Source organism: Typopeltis vanoorti, chromosome 10, assembly GCF_054136105.1.
Source record: "Typopeltis vanoorti isolate ZY-2024b chromosome 10, IOZ_Tvanoo_1.0, whole genome shotgun sequence".
Taxonomy (NCBI): Eukaryota; Metazoa; Arthropoda; class Arachnida; order Uropygi; family Thelyphonidae; genus Typopeltis; species Typopeltis vanoorti.
In genome coordinates this window covers 60,456,796-60,477,053 of record NC_143558.1, presented here as the reverse complement: position 1 = coordinate 60,477,053, position 20,258 = coordinate 60,456,796, and the positions used below count along the sequence as shown (strand labels likewise).

General features: G+C 35.3%; 1 protein-coding gene across 9 annotated transcripts in view; it reads left to right on the top strand.

Annotated features, from left to right (window-relative positions):
- The window catches only part of Arv1 (ACAT-related protein required for viability 1), a 215,427-nt gene that overhangs the window by 98,146 nt on the left and 97,023 nt on the right, over positions 1–20,258 (top strand). For 7 of the 9 annotated variants that reach the window (XM_090399699.1, XM_090399701.1, XM_090399700.1 and 4 more), the window contains exon 3: positions 13,994–14,113. The exons of the other annotated variants lie outside the window; for them this stretch is intronic. In XM_090399699.1, coding sequence (XP_090255825.1) covers positions 13,994–14,113 — 120 coding nt within the window. The remainder of the gene's footprint in view (positions 1–13,993; positions 14,114–20,258) is intronic. 9 annotated transcript variants of the gene reach the window in all.

Here is a 20,258-nt window from a genome sequence, read left to right as displayed (position 1 = left end):
ACATACTCTCTCTCTCTCTCTCCCTCCCCCTTCCATCCACCTAAAAAATCCATAAATTATTCATATAATTCAATGAATACATGAATAGACAGATGGCTATTATCTCTTTTTTTTTCAATGCACATTAGTGTATGTCTTTCTAAATTTAAAGACTGTCTAAAACTGAAAGAAACAAGTACACAACTTCTATAGTAACTCTCACACACATAAAAACTTAAAAAAAAACACTCTTAAGTAATGAAAAAAACTTATCTGAAACTGCAGATATCTTGCTCAATTCATTTACACCAAGTAATTGCAGAATTTTGATCAGCTTTTCTCTTGGAACAATGTTTTATATTTTGTTAATCATCTTTAAAACTTAAATCAGATCCTCAGAAGAGAATGCCAAGGAAGATGAACATTTCTAAATATATCAAATTAGTGTTATCTCAAATAAACATAAAAAATATATTATATTTAATGAGAAATTACAGTTGAGTCTCCATATTCATGGAGTTATGTGCCAACACTTTCAGCAAAAGAAGCAGTCCTGGAAAAGAAGAAAGTATACCAAAAGTTCCTAGCAAATAAGTCGGCAGATGCCCTTAAAGAATACAGAGAAAAATGCAAATGAGCTAAACTATGTGTAAATGTAGCTAAACAAAAGTCTTAGGAAGACTTTGGTAAGAGTATGGAAAAAAATATCAGGAAGGTGACAAAATGTTCTGGAGGCTGTTGAAGAAGCTTAGAAATGAAGGAAAGAGTACTGTAAAAGGAATCAAAGATGATAATGGTTAGATGAAACTGAAGATAAGGATATCCTAGATGTCTGGAGTAACTGCTCTGAAAGACTACTAAATGAACTAACCAGTGATCAGAAGTATACTCAAAAATTTTCAAGAGAAATGCAAAGAGGAGTACATATCAATACTTCAAGTAGAAAAAGCTGTCAAAAACTGTTAATAACATTACTAACATAAAAATGAAAACAGTTCATAATGTCAACTTATATTCAGAACATTATAATATATTATAATGGCTGTATATAGGTTGCATTACTACACAGAGTCCAACTTTATACAAGAACTCAAGTGTAGTCTAGATGAGATTAGAAGTGGCAATGGTTTCATAATTGGGGATATGAATATTGACTTGCTGAGGAATAGCGGCTCCTCTCAAGATTATATAGATTTACTTGCCATGCATTGATTCAAACAATATATTAATGTCCCCACAAGAGAATTCAATGATGGCAGATCATGTATTTGGAACAACTTTTAAGTAGAAACAAAATCCAAGCAGTAATTCTGCACCAACCTCTCATAGGTCACTTTCCAATCGTTATTAAATTGCATTTGCAGGTACAGCACAGAGACAGTACAACTGTCTCTGTGCTGTACTTGCAAATGCAATTTAATTTGTCTAATGATTTAAGTTGTCTAATGAAAACATGCATTAGACAACTATTAACTTCAGAGTCATGGAAACTCACAAAGCAGTATCTGACAAAAACAATGTATAACTGCATACCAAGGGTTAAGCAAATAAATAGAGTAGGAGTGAAATAGATGAACAGTGAAATCAAGCAAACTGTGCTGGAAAAGAAAATATTATGGAGGAGATACAAGACAGTTTGGTGGTGGTTGGATCCATGAAGAGTATAAAGTGCAGGCTATATGGCAAGCAAGAGAAAGAATAACTATGTCAGATTAACACTGGTGGATAGTCATGGCAGCAAAATAACAGTTGCAAAGGATATATTGGAAGTATTGAACGAGCACTTTATCAGCATATATCATACTGGTGTAAATGATGCTGTACAATAAATAGAGGAGAGTCAAGTATTGGAAGAATTGGAAGTGAAAGAATCAGAGGTGTATCAGATGTTGGTTGGGTTAGATGTTAATAAGGCTGTGGGAATGGATGACATATCATCACATATTCTTAAGGAATGTGCACCACAGTTGGCTATTCCATTGATCTGGTTATTTAATGAAAGTCTTGCAGTGTGTAGGGCTACTAAGGAGTGGAAAGATGGCAAAATAGTACCACTCCACAAGCATGGCTCAAGGACAGTTCTCCAATTACAGACCGTCTGTATAACTGCAGTTGTTGTCAAGGTGTTGGAGAGATTGGTTAGAAATAGAATACAGGATTGAGTTAATGAACATAGCATTATTTATGATGATCAGCATGGATGGATGACATATCATCACATATTCTTAAGGAATGTGCACCACAGTTGGCTATTCCATTGATCTGGTTATTTAATGAAAGTCTTGCAGTGTGTAGGGCTACTAAGGAGTGGAAAGATGGCAAAATAGTACCACTCCACAAGCATGGCTCAAGGACAGTTCTCCAATTACAGACCGTCTGTATAACTGCAGTTGTTGTCAAGGTGTTGGAGAGATTGGTTAGAAATAGAATACAGGATTGAGTTAATGAACATAGCATTATTTATGATGGTCAGCATGGATTTGTAATGGGTAGGTCCTGTTTTAGTAATTTACTTGCATTTTATGATAAGGTAACAAGTATGTTAGATAAGAAAGAATCATATACAGTGATATTCTTGGACTTTGAAGAGTGTTTGATTACCACTTGATAAGTTGGTGTAAAAGCTGCAGAAGATGGGAATAGATAGTATATTGGTTAGATATATCAGAGGTTGGCTCTCTGAATGATACCAGCAGGGTGTGTATGATGGATCAGTGTTTCAAAATAGGAGGGTAAATAGTGGCGTGCCCCCCAGGGTTCAGTTCTTAGGCTTCTACCATTTAACTTGTTTGTAAACGATATATCATGTGGACTGACTGGGGGTCCTTCAGTTATTTGTTGAAAATGCAAAGTTGGGAAGAATTATAAGTAGCTGATGCTGAATCCTTTCAGGAAGATTTGAATAGACTTTTTACTTGGACAAAAGAGCGTGTTGTAGTTTTAATATCAATAAGTGCAAGGTGTTGCATTTTGGAGTGCAGAAATATTAGGCTGTGTACTATATTGATGATGTTGTATTGCAGGAAGTAGATTAGATTAGATTAGAGATTTGGGAGTGATGATTGACAGCAGACTGAAGTTTAGAGGACATATTGCTAGCATTGCAAAGGCAAGAGATCTGGGTTTTTGATGATTGATAGAAACCTGAAATTTAGGGGACATATTGCAAAGGTAGTGAAGGAAACACAGAGGATTGCTGCAATAATGAGAAGGACACTGACCTACAGAGATAAAATGGTTATCATTCTGTTGTATAAGACTCTGATCAGACCACACTTAGACTATTGTTCTCAGATCTGGTCCCCAGGATTTGAAGGGGATAAATTAACTATGGAAAGAGTACAAAGGTGGATAACAAAGATGGTGTCGGGACTGTACATTGTTAGTTATGAGGATCGGCTGAGGGAGTGTAGACTGCAGAGTTTGGTGGATAGAAGAAAGAGGGATGATATGATTGAGACTTTTAAACTCTTGAGAGATGGTTACAGGGTTGACACTGGGGAGTTCTTTCATTTGGTTGAACAGCTGGAAGAAGTCATGACAAGGGGCCATCCCTAGAAGTTACAAAAGGAAACTGTGAGAAAGAGGGTGAGGAGTGGTTTCTTTGCATGGAGGGTGGTTGAACCATGGAATGCATTGCCTGATGGAGTGGTGAGAGCGAGAACGGTCAATGCATTTAAGTAGTGGTATGATAGACTTTGTGTTTCCTAGGAGGGACCTCCCTTGATGAGTCTTGATAGACTTGTGTTCTTAGAAAGGACCTCCCACAATGAGTCTTTTGACTCCATGGAGGCCTGAATAATAATAATAATAAATAAGTTGTCAGTTGAATGAACCTCTCACAATGAGTCTGCCCACTCCATGGAGGGTGTAATAATAATAACATAACTTGAGCGCCGTGTCTTGGGAAGAGATAATGACAGAAACAAATATTGATACTTATATCATAAATTCATTGAGATATTAAGAGTAAAATACAAGTTAAAATAATAGACAAAATGAAATGCTAAGCCCTGGATTACACAGAAAATTAGACACTACCTACAAATTAGAGAATAAAGTGTATAAATAAAAAGTTTTAAAAATAACTGCACAATCGATATTATGAACACAGTTATAAGTACTATAGAAATCTATTATGCTATAAACTAAAAGAAAAGTAAAAACGAATACTGCAGAAATGAATTCCTAAAATGCCAAGAAAACTTCATAAAATAATGTAAGTTTATGAATAAATTAATAAATAAATTGTAGTAATATACACAAGCAAACCCTTCTGGCACTTAAAGATATCAATAAGAATAAAGAAAACGGAGACAGGAATAGCTGAAACATTCAATAATCACTTTCCCATGGTCAGTGAAAACATTCTGAAAAATTCTAAACTTATTCTACTGAATTACACTCCCTAGAGCAGTGGTCACCAAAGTGGTCGATAGAAAAATATAAGACATCATTGTACAGGTAATATTTAATTTGGTTAACTTGGATTACCTCCATCCTGAATGACAACGCAATCAAGAGTGAATCGTGGGAACAGTGACATGAATAGGACCTGTAAGATGGAGCAAGGTCATGAAAATAGTTAGAGGCCAATCAAGTAGGCCAAGATGACGTATTTACCAATAAACGGGTGTTGGTGGTTCCTGCCTGGCCAGTGCGGCGGGAGCGAGATTGCAACACGTGCACAGTTCTTATTTACTTGCACGTAATCAATCCCAGTCTCATTTTTGCGCATCGACATACAAGTGAACGTTAATGTTCTAAAATTCATCAACATACATATTATAATTCAATCATTATTCATTCACGAACTAAAGTTCTCTATGTTGAAGAGTTGAGCAGGACTGGTAGTAATACCAGTGATATTAATACCAGTAGTTTATTAATATCACTAGTAATAACAGTGATATTACTAGTGATAGTAATAGTAGTAATAGTAATATAATAATATATACTATATTATACATACAATAAACACTGTAACTATAAAATAAACAATCTAAAAACTCACATAAGCGTCTTTTTTTGCTTGTCCTATTATAATTACATAATAGTAAAATAGAGGGGGTCAATAAAAAGTCAAGAAACTCTTGAAATGTGTTGACGGTCAAAGAAGTTTGGTGACCCCTGCCCTAGAGAATTGATAACTCCATGTATCTTTCACCACTTGTGAAAACAAAATCAAAAGTTATAGCTAGCCTAAAAACAATCAAAACAAACTTCAGGATAGAATGATGTTAACACTAGCATTGTGAAAGAGTGCCAAATGTACACTCTAGAACCGCTAATGTACATTTTTAACTTATCATTGATGACAGGCATATTTCCTTTGGATTTTAAAAAGGCCGTAGTACTGATTTACAAAAAGGGAAACAAAAGTAACTTGAAAAATTATCTCTCTCTTCTACTGATCTTTTTGAAAAAATTGGTAAAATTTTGACTTATGAAACTTTTTGAAAGAATCAATTTGGGTTCAGGCAAAAGTTTATCACAGAACATGCTTTGCTAAACTTTATAAACATAGTTTATACCTCCCTAGATGAACATAAACTAACATTAGAAGTACTTTTAGATCTACACAAAGCTTTTGACACTGTATCACATGAAATTTTAATAAAAAAAAATGAGAAGTCATAGGAATATGAGGTACTGCCATAAACTTGTTCAAAAATTACTTAAATGCTAGATCACAAATTGTACAAAAAAGTAACAATAGCTATAGCAGTTCCAAAACAGTAGACTGTGGTGTGTACCCCAAGGATCTATTCTAAGACCAATTTTTGTTTTATTATTATTATTATCACAATAACACCTCCAGGGAGTCCAAAGATTCATCGAGGGAGGGCACCTACTCTACAACTCTTCATCTCCACCAATCGCAACTACCTTCATCATCTACAACAATGCCATCTACTGCCGAGAACCACCATCACTAGTATTTTCACAGACAATCGCAAACATCCGTGTTTGTGATTGTCTGTGAAATTACTGTGAAAATGCCTATGGTGGGATTTGAACCTGCAGCCTTTTGGCTGGAGAGGAGATATGCTAACTATTCGGCCAACCATGCCGAGTAGTTAGCATATTAATGATATTGGTAAAGATTTGGATGGAGATATTCAGTTGTTTGCAGATGATGCAAAGTTGGGACGAACCATAAAGAGTAGTGAAGATGTTGTGGCCTCGCAAGAAGACTTGAATAAATTGAGTGATTGGGCAAGCAAATGGGGATGTGAGTTCAATGTTGCAAAATGTAAGGTTTTAAAATTTGGAAAACAAAGATGGGATGCAGAATTTATGCTTGGTGAGAATATATTGTTGGAAGTAGAGGAAATAAGAGATCTGGGGGTGATAGTGGGTAAGGAACTAAAATTTAGGGGACACATTGCCAAAATTGTGAAGACAACACAAAGACTTCTGGGAATGATGCAGAGGACACTGACGTGTAGAAGTAGGGAGATTCTTGTTCCATTGTATAAGGCTTTGATTAGGCCACACATGGACTATTGTGCCCAGATTTGGTACCTGGTTTTCAGAAGGATGAAGAGATGTTGGAAAGGGTCCAAAGGCGACTGACTAAGGTAGTTTCTGACCTCTGGAATGTCGAGTATGAGGAAAGATTGAAAAGATGTAATTTGCAGTGTCTAGTGGAGAGAAGGAAGAGGGGAGATATGATAGAGACCTACAAGTTGGTAAGTGGTTGTTATAGGATCAATGGTGGAGAAGTTCTACAGAGAGTAGTGGGAGATCAGGGGAGAACCAGAGGTCATCCCTGGAAACTGTATAAAGAGGGTGTGAGTAGGGGAGTAAGAGGCAGGTTTTTTTCGTGCAGAGTTGTGAGTGATTGGAATGCCTTGCCTGAGAGTGTGGTGTCTGCAAGGAGTTTAAATGTGTTTAAGACACGGTATGATGAGATGTGTGTGAGATAAAAGGACCTCCTAGATGAGTCTTTGACTCCATGAGGTCTTGTTTAATAATAATAATAATAATAATATTATCATTGACTTCTGCTTCTGCCATCTTAAACTAAACAGTAAAATAAATGCTTTCAATAATGATACTGTCCTAATCTTCTGTATGGACTCAGCCAAACAAATGCAAACCATAGTGAATGGTGATCTTTTAAAAGTAACGAATTGGTTCCAGTCAAATAAACTAAGTCTGAATGTCTCAAAAACTAAATATGTAAATGTCAGTTTGTGATATACAACAAGTAAAATGAAGTTTACTGCACAGTTATTTTTGCATGATTGGAATTGCAGGACAAATTCAAATTGCAACTGTGTAGAAATAGAAATAGTCAATATAATAAACACTGGGATTAAAAATTGATAGTAATTTAAGTTGGTCAGTGTCATAAATAAAGTAAGGATTATGTTAAACAGACTTTACTACCTAAATAGATTCTTAAATTTAAATATGTTAAAAATATTTTATTCTGCCTGGATTCAAAGCAGACTATGTTATGGTATTTTAAGTTGTCAAGGAATCTATTGCACTACACCGAAACCTCTAGTTTTGACTCAGAATAAAGTAATTCAAATCTTAATTAGAAACAAGAATATTGCAATTAGATTAGATTAGATACAAGATACTTAATTAGATAAAAGAATATTGCAATGTGTCATAAATACACCATGCTAAACATGCTATCCCTTAGATATGTATATATATTTATAGGGTACCACTATTCATAAAAAACAATAATGAATATGTAAATATCAAACAGGATGCTTTGCTTAGTAGACATAGGACATAAAATATATAGTGCCTAAACCAAATAAAGAAACGATACACAAACATATTTATTTAGCATCAAAAATATAAATATTCAGTACACTACCTTTAACAATAAGAAATGAAACTAAACTAAACAAACTCTAATGAAAGAATATTTATTTTCCCACAGAAATATTCAAAATAATTGTATAAATGATTAAAATCTAAATATAAAAATATATTTTGCATGAGTAAAATATAAAAATTTAAATGCTATTTAACTACTTTGTGTTATAAACTAAAGATACCAAGAAATTATACTCTTGGTTAAACCCTTTATCCAAGCAAACAAAGTTTGTACCTGAAGTAATTTCAGGACTGGGTAACTCATAATGAAGCCAATGACTTCACATCATTTGGCTTAGTATCCCATAATGCAAAGCACATAACCTTATAGACATGTATAATGCTCTGCATTATACATATCTATAATGTTTATAATGTCTATCCAGACCTGTTCGACCTTTATTGAGGTCTCATCAGCGGGAGCCAGAACCAGAGGTGATACCAAGGTTGAAGTAATGCGGAAATCATATTTCTATATATGAGTTGCCAAAAGGTGTCACACTCTATTATTGAAATACTCTGGACTAGAGATAGATATTGGAAGTATTTATTATTATTATTATATCACACCTCCAGGGAGTCCAAAGACTCATCAAGGGAGGACATCAACTTTACACTTCTTCGTTTCACTACTCCACCGACCTTCATCACTAACACCAATGCCATCTACTGCCGACCACCACCCTAGTGCTTTTACAGACAATCATAAACATCCATGCCCATGGCGGGATTCAAACCCCGCAGCCTTCTAGCTGAAAAGTGGATACGCTAACTACTCGGCCAACCAGGCTGGCAAATTTCCACTTTTTATTCTATAAACTTAAGATACCAAGAAATTATATTCTTAGTATCTTAAGTTTATAGTATAACCAAGTGGAAAAACTTCCTACTTTGTTTTATTTTGTTCCAAAATCTAATTAATGTTATACAACTTTTTTTCTGTACATATTAGCATGTCTCATGTGATTTTAATATGTTATTGTATTATAATAACATATAATATGTATGTTGTATAGATGTACATATGTGTATATAATGATGATGCATGACATAAGTTTTTATATCGTTATGCATATCATAACCTTGGATGAGCTGTTGCTCTTAGACACATTGATTATTCAAAATTTTGTACTATAATATGAAGCTTAAAAAAAAATTTGTCATGTTTGAACAATTCAATGGAAAAGTAGAAGAAATATTTTATTCTGAACTTTTGGAAAGTAATTTTGTTAAAGTAAGAATATGAGCATCTGTGTATGTTTGTGTGTGTGTGTGCATGAGAGAGAGAGAGTCAAAATTAGAATTTTTTTTTGTACCTTTAGATTTTAAGGCTTATAAGACAAGATAATCCTTTTTTTTTTTCTATTTTTATTTTATCTAATTGGTAAACAGGAGATACTCTATGCATAAGAAATATATTGGCCATTTTATATATTACTCTTATTCAGGAATGATTCTTTTTTATTAAGTGAATTTTTTCCTGAAAATTGGGAGAAAAATTAGTCAATTTTACTATTTTTTTTTTTTTTAGTAAAAAAAATTATCATCAAGAAGAATCTGATCATCCAGAAGATATCACTTATCGCAGCAGAACCCCTCCCCCCCAAAAAGAGCAATTCTTATGTTTGATCAGAAAATAAGGCATGATTGCAAATATAAACATCCCTTCAGAAAAGCTCTCATTATTACGATACTACCATAGAAATTTGAATGGCAACTGTTTGCTTTCCTTAAGTAACATTTAGAGGTCTCATTAAGGACAGAGAATTTGGTTTCACAGTAGAGTGCATATGTAAGCTAAAACTGAAATGGTGGTTTAACCCAACAGATTTTGGACCTTTGGTATCAATGATTAAACTTACCTTTGTTTGCATTTTTTATGCAGATTTACCTCATTTTCTGAGGATGTCACCATGATATTTTATCTACCAAAATGTAGAATTCTATAAATAATTCTAATAATCTGCCATGTTAATTATACTGGAGACATAAAATTGGAATTGCAGGATTATTGTTTTAATCTTTTACCCAAGTGTTGGCAAATAAAGTTTGCAAGTAAAGAATCTTCATAATTAGGTATATGAAGGCAAGTGACTTCACCTCAGTTGCCTCATTACCCAACAAGGCACAACACCTTTCAGCATGTATATTACTGCACATTATAGAAAGGGTCACTACCAAGATTGGATTTTACCTTTATTGAGGTCTTGTGAGTGGAAGACAAACAAAGGAAGATCAGAGATTAAATCAATCCAAATTTTAATTATGGCAATATATAAAATGGAATGATGAGATAGCAACTGTAAGTAAAGAAAATGAGTTTCTTGAGTTTTTGAGGGATAACTACCTCAGACAGTATGTAACAGAGGGCACACGAGGATTAAGGGTCTTGGATTTGGTCTCGTCTCATCAGAGAATGTAATTATAATTGAGGTGTCAAATCATCCACCAATTGGTGAGAGTGACCATGAGGTGATTACCTGGGTGGTTGCCAGCAGTGCGAGGACACCTGTGAGAAAAGGGTATATGTGGAACTACGAGGGGGGGGGGATTATGAAGAGCTCAGGAGATATCTTGCGGGTGTAGCGTGGAATGAGGAGTTAGCTGGAAAAGAGATCAATGCAGCTTGGGGGATTTTCAAAAACTATCTAGTAAATGCAATGTCTAAATGTATTCCAAGGGTGAGAAGGTTAAATAAGGTAGGTGTGAGATGGATGAATAAAGAGATTAAGCATGAGATACAGAGAAAAAGGGCATTGTGGAGGCAGCATAAGAGAAGTGGAAATAACCAATTTCATGAGACCTACAAAGACCAGGCAAGGCGGGTGACTTGGTTGGTGAGAGTAGCTAAAGGGAGGTATGAACAGCAGTTAGCTAATGAAGCCAAAAAAAATCCTAGAGAGTTCTTTAGATATGTAGCCAGCAAAAGAAAGAATGATTATGGAAGGATGACATTGATTAGAGAAAATGGTATAAAGACAGCTGTTGCAGAATGTGTGGTGGAGATACTTAATGAGCAGTTCATAAAGATCTTTCAATCTTGTGAATGTGACTTCATGGAGAGATTAAGAGCAGTTCATGATGGGGAGGAGAGACTGACTGTAAGTGAGCAAGAGGTATTGGGGAGTTGAGTAAACTAGATATAAATAAGGCTGTGGGACTTGATAATATATCACCACGTATTCTGAAGGAATGTGCCAGGGAGTTGACACCTGCCTTGACACATTTTTTTAATACCAGTCTTGCACTCATTCAAGTCTCTAAGGAGCGGAAGGAGGGCAAGATTGTGCCACTTCATAAAGGAGGTGATCGAACTCAAGCCTCAAACTATAGGCCTATCTGTGTGTCAGGTGTTGTGGTTAAGTTGTTGGAGAAGCTTGTGAGAACTAGGATCCAGAGTTGGGTTGACAACAATGATATTATCTTTGATGGACAGCATGGATTTGCTAAAGGGAAGTCATGTTTTAGTAATCTACTTACTTATTACAATAAAGTGACTGCTTCCTTGGACAGAGGAGAAGGATACACAATAATATACTTGGATTTCACAAAGGCTTTTGATAGAAGTACCTCATGATAAGTAGACAGTCAAACTAGAGCAGATGGGTTTGGATATTAGATTAGTGCATTGGATTGGAGACTGGCTATCTGATAGGTATCAACAAGTTGTGTATGGGGGGGTGCGATATCCAGGAAAAGGAAAGTCACTAGTGGAGTGCCTCAGGGATCTGTTTTAGGGCCATTACTGTTTAACTTGTATATTAATGATATTGGCGAAAATTTGGATTGAGATATATTGAGTTGTTTGCAGATGATGCAAAGTTGGGACAAATCATAAAGAGTAGTCGAGATGTTGTGGCCTTACAAGAAGACTTGAATTAATTGAGATATGGGGCATGGAAATGAGGATGTGAGTTCAATGTTGCAAAATGTAAGGTTTTAAAATTTGGAAAACAAAGATGGGATGTAGAATTTATGCTTGGTGAGAATATATTGTTGGAGGTAGAGGAAATAAGAGATCTGCAGGTGATAATGGATGAGGATCTAAAATTTAGGGGACACATCACAAAAATTGTGAAGACAACACAAAGGCTTCTGGGAATGATGTGGAGGACACTGACGTGTAGAAGTAGGGAGAACTACTTCGACACTGACGTGTAGATGTAGTTCCGTCGTATAAAGCTTTGATTAGGCCACACATGGACTATTGTGCCCAGATTTGATCACTGGGTTTTCAGAAGGATGAAGAGATGTTGGAGAGGGTCCAAAGGCGACTGACTAAGGTAGTTTCTGACCTCTGGAATGTCAAGTATGACGAAAGATTGAGAAGATGTAATTTGCAGAGTCTGGTAGACAGGAGGAAGAGGGGAGATATGATAGAGAACTACAAGTAAGTGGTTGTTATAGGATCAGTGCTGGAGAAGTTTTACAGAGAATAGTGGGAGATCAGGGGAAAATCAGAGGTCATCCCTGGAAACTGTATAAAGAGGGTGTGAGTAAGGGGGTGAGAGGCAGTTTTTTTTTCGTGCAGAGTTGTGAATGATTGGAATGGTGGCCTGAGAGTGTGGTGTCTGCAAGGAGTTTGAATGTGTTTAAGACATGGTATGATGAGATGTGTGTCTGATAAAAAGACCTACCAGATGAGACTTTGACTCTATGTGGTCTTGGGATAATAATAATAATAATATTATATTTTCCATAATCAAGTATTATGTTACAGTGGTATATCGCTATTATTAAAATAATCTGGATCAGATGTAGTTATAGACAGACTTTCTTCTTGATAATTTCTTGATTTCATGTAACTTCACACACAGACTTTGTTTGCTTTCACCTGGGTAAAAATTAAAACAAGAATATGACTTCTTGTCTAGTATAATTTACTTTGTAACAAAGCAGAAAAACTATCTGCAAAAACATTATGCAAGTTTCAATTCACAGAGATGTTAAAGTTTCTTAATGTTATGATGTAAGATTATTATTATTATGTGACACCTCCAGGGAGTCGAAAGACTCACCGAGGGAGAGTGTGTCAACAGCATTGAATGATTGAATCCCTTCCAACTACTAACTGCACTCAAACTTGCTTAACTTTTTTTGCATTAGCCATTAGTAGCAGAGGCTCTACCAATCGACCAACACTGAAACATTTTCCATGCAGTGCATTTTTACCTAATTTTATACATAAATTTGGGTGACCATTTCAGTTTAAATGTAAAGAAATAACTTTTTTAAAAAGTAATATACAGTACTATATCTAAGAAATGTGTGTGTGTGTGTGTCAGTTTATTAGAGTATGCTACTTAAGTTTATTTTAAATAGTATACTCTAATAAACTCTAATACTCTAATAACATTATGGAAGTTAATAATTGCCAAAAAAGTAGCATGCTCCTCTCACTGTTAACAATACAATTAGCTCTTACTATAGCAAACATCATTATAAGAGCACCTGATAAGTCTTGACCATAGTGCTCTAGGTACAATACTGTTCTGAAGAAAATTCACTAAAGCAAACTACCCACGTTTGTTATGGTAAGAATCAACTGTACTCTGATAGATGTCATCTTCCAAATCACTTGGTTATATACTGCTCAAAACAATTAGGGGATATTCTTGTTAAAATTATTTCACGCTAAAATGTATAATTTGTTAAATTCGTAATAAATATCGATTATTTAAACAATATCTCATCAATTACACCCTATCCATAAGTAAGAAGTACTCAATAGTTATAATTATTTGCAGAAATTTATAATTATCCAACAGAAACTACAATATCCCCTAATTGTTTTAAGCAGTGTATAATGAGTTTGTACCAAGTCTACATAGCACTTAACTTTCTAAATTAAATATTCTACCTGGAAATTATAATACAGAGCTTATGGGAAAGCTGGTAATTCTTACATCAGCATCTCCTTCCTTTCTTGTTTAAATGTCAAAGTAAATATGTTAAGTTGTAGCACAGTGAACATTTTAAGAAATTTTCCAATTATGGAAAAGTGTGAATAATCACGGTTATAAAAGTTTTTTCATAAATTAGAGTTAAATGTGTGTAGTTGATTAAGTTAATAAATACTGGTGTTCTTAATTATTTTTCTCTTGAAAATTTTTCACTGATATAAGTTTTAGGTCTCAAATTAATTTCTTGTTATACATATTTACAGAATAAATGTGAGAAACCTGTTGACAAATACATTGAAACTGAAACATCAATTATTGTGATTGATGCCATATTGCAAAGAACAGAGGTTTATAGACATGTATTATTTAATACCAAATTTTTAGTAAGTTTATTTTATAATTAATTATATAATAATTATATTTAATAGAATGAAAACAATGGTTCCAGTATTTTGTCTCTGTTACAGAGTCATCATCTGGAATACAATATGAAACTTGTAATGACAATCACAAACAACACAGAAAAATAAGTGGAAGATTACAGTAGACTGTAACATTAAAGCCCTAAGAATGGTGCCAACAGTGGTCTAAGAATTACTATTTCTCAAATCTTGGGAAGCTTCACACAACCATATTTATTAAGATTTGGTTGGTGTTTTAAATCTTCTGATGGTTGCAGAAAAATTCTGTCGTATTTGTATTTTTTGCAGTATAGCACAGTAGAAACTTTCCATTTCATTCTCTATGAGAATAGAGAATGACTCTGTTACAGAGTCATCATCTGGAATACAATATGAAACTTGTAATGACAATCACAAACAACACAGAAAAATAAGTGGAAGATTACAGTAGACTGTAACATTAAAGCCCTAAGAATGGTGCCAACAGTGGCCTAAGAATTACTATTTCTCAAATCTTGGGAAGCTTCACACAACCATATTTATTAAGATTTGGTTGGTGTTTTAAATCTTCTGATGGTTGCAGAAAAATTCTGTCGTATTTGTATTTTTTGCAGTATAGCACAGTAGAAACTTTCCATTTCATTCTCTATGAGAATAGTCAACTAGGCGTGACTAACCATAATTCCAGCAGATATATTTCTTGTGATCACTATTTAGTCTTGAGCAGGATAAAATTGAATTTCATATTAAAAAGAATAACATGTAAGAAAGTTTTAAAGCGAATAAAAGTTGAGCAGCTCTCAGATGTGAACTGTAGACTAAAATACACAAAGATTATTGAAGAAAAAATGAAAGAGTTTGAATACATGAACCAAACCTTGGAGATTCAGTGGCAAGCCTTGAAGAAAACCATGATTGATTCAGCCAGAGAGGCATGTTGAAGTTGTCTGCAAGGATAGAAAAATCAGAACTCCATGGTGGACACAGGAAGTTAAAGAGGCAGTGAAGGAAAAGAAGAAAGCATATCAAAAGTTCCTAGCAAATAAGTCAGCTTTTGCTCTTAGATAATACAGAGACAAATGTAAGAAAGTAAACACTGTGTAAAACTAGCTAAGCAAAAGTCATGGGAGGACTTTCGTAAGAACAGAGAAAATAAATATCAAGAAGGTGGCAAGATATTCTGGAAGTTGTTGAAGAAGCTTAGAAATGAAGGAAAGAGTGCTGTAAAAGGAGTTAGAGATGATAAAGGTAAGATGAAAACTGGAGAAAAGGATATCCTTGAAGTATTGAGTAATTACTTTGAAAATTTGCTAAATGAAACAAGCAGTGATGACAGCACAGTGATAAAAAAAACACTTATCAGGCATGCAGTCAGGAATACATATCCATATTTGAAGTAGAAAAAGCCATCAAAGGCTTGAAATGTGGAAAGGCATCAGGAGTAGATGATATTGAGCCAGAAATGCTGAAGTATGGTGGTATAAAAGTCTTACAGTGGCTGCACTGCATAGTTCAGAAGGCCTGGACAGAGGGGCGAATTTCTGATGATTGGAGTAGAGCTCTCATAGTACCCATATATAAAAAGGGAAATAAAACAATGTGAGAATTACAGAGGTATTTCCCTACTGAGTGCTGGTAAGATTTATGCAAATATAGAAACGGTTGAGAAGAATTGTGGAAGAAAAGCTTAGTGAAAGACAAGCTGGATTCAGGTCAAATTGAGGCTGTCAGGATCAGATCTTCACTTTACGACAAATAGTGGAGAAATCATCGAAATATAACAAAGATCTGTATTTAAGTTTTGTCGATCTGGGAAAGGCATATGACAAGGTGTCAAGAGAGAAGCTATTCAATACGCTACAGTTATATGGTGTCAATTGGGCATTATATCAAGCAATACTTAGTCTGTATTTGAGTTGTAAGTCAGCAGTTAGAATTGAAGGAAGTACAGGAAGATGGTTTAATGTTAAATGTGGTATGAGACAAGGATGTACATTATCCCCTCTGTTATTCATTATCTATATGGATCACATTATGAAGGAAAGTGGTATTAAACATGATATCAAAATTGAAGATGTTAACGTCAGCTCTTTGCTTTATGCGGACAATGTTATACTTCTAAATAAATCCGCAACAAGTCTGCAAGATTCTCTGACTAAATTGAATAACTGTTGTAATAGATATGGTATGAAGGTCAGCAATAAAAAGACAAAGACAATGAAAATAGGAAGAATCGTTGAAAATGTCAACTGTGTTGTGAACGGAGAACCTGTGGAACAAATAAAACATTTCAGCTGCTTAGGCACGATTTTTAGTGAAGATGGTAAATTAAATATAGAAATAGACAACAGAATCAACAAAGCTGGTATGATAGGAAGTCAATTGAATAAATTCATATTGAATAAGAGAGAAATTAGTCGGAACACTAAATTAGCTGTATGCAAGACAGTATTCAAACCAGTTTTCACTTATGGATCTGAGAGCATGGCCAGAAGAAAAACACTTTACCAAAGACTAGAGACCACAGATATGAGAGTCCTGAGAAAGATTAGAGGCGTGAACAGATGGCATCAATGGCAATATCATATTAAAAACAAGGATATTAGGAAGGAACTTGACATTGTCAGCATCCAGGAATGCGTTAGCAGAGCTAATCTCAGGTGGTATGGTCACTTAAACAGAATGGGCAAGGAAAAAATAGCAAAAGAAGTGTTCTCTGCCAGGTTGGCAGGAAAATGACCCAGAGGAAGACCAAGATATAGGTGGATTGATATGGTATAAAGTGCCTTAGGCCATGGGTTCACAACCGTTTCCAGTGGCGTACCACTATATTTAATTCACGATATTAGATGTACCTGTAAGCAAATCTGTTTTCGTACCACCCGGCAGTGGCTCACATACCACCAGTGGTACGCGTACCATAGGTTGAGAATCCCTGCCTTAGACGATAGAAATATAAGATCTGATAGTGTTGGAGTCTTGAAAAGTAACAGACTGATTTGAAGGAAAATTGTAGATAAGAAGTTAGTAATGATGTAAATTTTTCATGTAGTACTATCATATCCTGTACACCCCTTGAGGGTAAATGATAGGAATTTGATGATGATGATATTTCTTGTGTTCTTCAAGACATGTTAGCAGATCTTCCAGTTTGACAATAATAGGAATATGTTGCAAGAACAAGGAATCTTGTACATTCCTTGTTCTTGCAACCTATCCTTAAACTGTAAGGATAGGAATTTGATCTTTTGGAGAACAGATAAGGGCAGCTAGCTTCAAATAGGGTTTGAAAACAGTAGAGATTATTTTCTTTAAAGTTCCAACTATTTTTTTGAGGTGGCAAATATAGAGAATAGTAATAGCAAATATTGAAGAAGTGTTCCTCCATCTTAAGCCCTTCGGATATTCCTTAAACGTGTGGACAGACTTATGTGTACGTCGTACATGTTGTTTATTTTTTAATGGTATATATTAGAACACAGAAACTAAGTAAATAATTAATTTATTAACTTATTGCTGATATTTCGCTGGTGGTATAATCAGCATCTTCAGACCACAAAAACACAGTTTCTCACAATACACGAGACTATAACAACATGGTGTAATCAATGGACTAGTTAAACAAAATTGTAGCAGCAACACAAAGACTAGAGTCCTGATTTTGGCATCTGTTCTGTTCCGACTATCTGAAAAAAAAATAAAAAATTGCAGCTATCACATAAGACTATAGTCCTAAACAGAGATAAAAACTGGTACTAGGTTTTTCTTAAGATGATTAAGATGACTGTCTCCCAGATTTTAGGCAAATTTATACAGCCATATTTGTTGAAATTTGGAGTGTGTTTCAGAGATTCTGTTGTCTCTAAGAACAATCTCTGTGACTTGTAAGAGCTTCTGTGCAGTACTTTTGTGTTCTTCCAGTTGATCCTGTGTGCAGGGGGTATCCAGAGCATGGTCTGCTAGGCCCGACTTGCCATAGTGATAATGCCGGATGTATCTTTTGTGTTTGCTGATGCAGATGTTCACAGTTCTTCCTGTTTGACTGTAGTAGGCTTCAATACATGAGCAGGGTACTTCGTAGACTCCTGGATGTGATAAAGGGGAATGCTGTCCTTGGGTGAGCAGATAAGAGTTGCTAATTTGCCACATGGTCTGAATGTGGTGCATAGTTTATGTTTATTAAGAATTCTTGAAATCTTTTCGGATGTGCCTTTAATGTATGGGATGGTGACTATTTTGTTGTAGTTCTCTGTGGTGGATAGTGGGAGGGGTTTCTTAGGAGTGTTTAGTATTTTGTTTATCTTATGGGGATTATAGCCATTGGCCAAGAAGGTGTGGCATAAACGAGCCAGTTCAGCAGCAAGAGCATTGTCATTGGAACAGATTGCTCTCGCTCTGTGGGTTAGAGTTTTTACAATGCCATATTGTTGAGAAAGGTGATGGTGTGATTGTTTGTGTAAATATCTCCCTGTATGTGTGGGTTTTCTAAATACTGAAAATGATAAGGAACCATCTAAAGACGTGTGATCAGTGTATCCAGGAAGGGCAGATAGTTATTAGCTTTCAGTTCCATTGTAAAGTGAATTTTTGGATATTGGCTATTTAAATGCGCTAAGAATGTTTCCAACGTCGCTGGGCCATGTGGCCAAATAGCAAGCACATCATCAACATAGCATAGCCAAAGTGTTGGTTTGAGAGCGGCTGTATTGATTACTAGTTTTTCCAGGTGTTCTATGTAAAAGTTGGCTGGCTGGGAAGGGGGGAGCCCATGGCTGTCCCATCTATTTGTTTGTATATTTTCTCTTTCCATGTGAAATATCCTGCATGTATTGTGAATTTGAATAGTTCAAATATATCAGGGGGGGGGGAAGTAGATTGAGGGTTTCTATTAGTGGTATATTTGTGAATAGTGAGGTGATATCAAAGCTTACTATTAAGTCTGAGCTTTTTAGGGTATGGTGTTGTAAGATGCTTTTTAAGTGGGCTGAATTTTTGACAAAGGAGGAGAATTGTTTGTGAGAGTGGCTAGTAGCTTAGCTAAATGTCTAGCCAGTTTGTATGTGGGACTATTTATACTGTCCACAATATCTCCAACAACACAACACTATACAACGACCGCAATTACATTGTTTGGGACAATGTAATTGCGTCGTTGTGAATTTATCGTCGCTCACCTTAATCAAATAAGCCACTAGTGCTTAAGTCGAGGGCACAATTTTGCCATGACTCCCAAACAAGTTCCAAAAGCTGAAATAATGGCATCCATCGAATGGGGAATATACGACCTGCATCCAACAATAGCCAACAACATATGTTTAGATGTGGCCAACATCCTAATCAAATCTAAGCCTCCCAAAAATAATATCACGCATAAGGAAATCATTGCTGTTAAAGAGCTACAGAAAATAGCCAGATTATCATAACAAAAGCAGACAAAGGGAATGCAACCATGGTGATGGACACAACAGAATATGAAAACAAAATGCACACACTGTTACAAGATCAGTCAACATACAAAATTATAGATCGCAATCCCATCAACATGCAAAAGAATAAGGCGCGTAAATTATTGAAAAAAGTCACTTCCTGGCACAAAGACACAGTAAACAAACTCAAGCCCATCTATGTTAAAACACCTAGGATTTATGGAGCACCAGAAATTCACAAACAAGGTACACCCTTACGCCCAATTGTGGACAGTATAAATAGTCCCACATACAAACTAGCTAGACATTTAGCTAAGCTACTAGCCACTCTCACAAACAATTCTCCCTCTTTTGTCAAAAATTCAGCCCACCTAAAAAGCATCTTACGACACCATACCCTAAAAAGCTCAGACTTAATAGTAAGCTTTGATATTACCTCACTATTCACAAAAGTACCACTAATAGAAACACTCAATCTACTGAAGTCACACTTCCCCCTGATATATTTGAACTATTCAAATTAATAAAACATTGCAGGATATTTCACATGGAAAGGGAAAATATACAAACAAATAGATGGGACAGCCATGGGCTCCCCCCCCCCCCCCCAGGTTTTACATAGAACACCTGGAAAAACTAGCAATAAATACAGCCACTCTCAAACCAACGCTTTGGCTATGCTATGTTGCTGATGTGCTTGC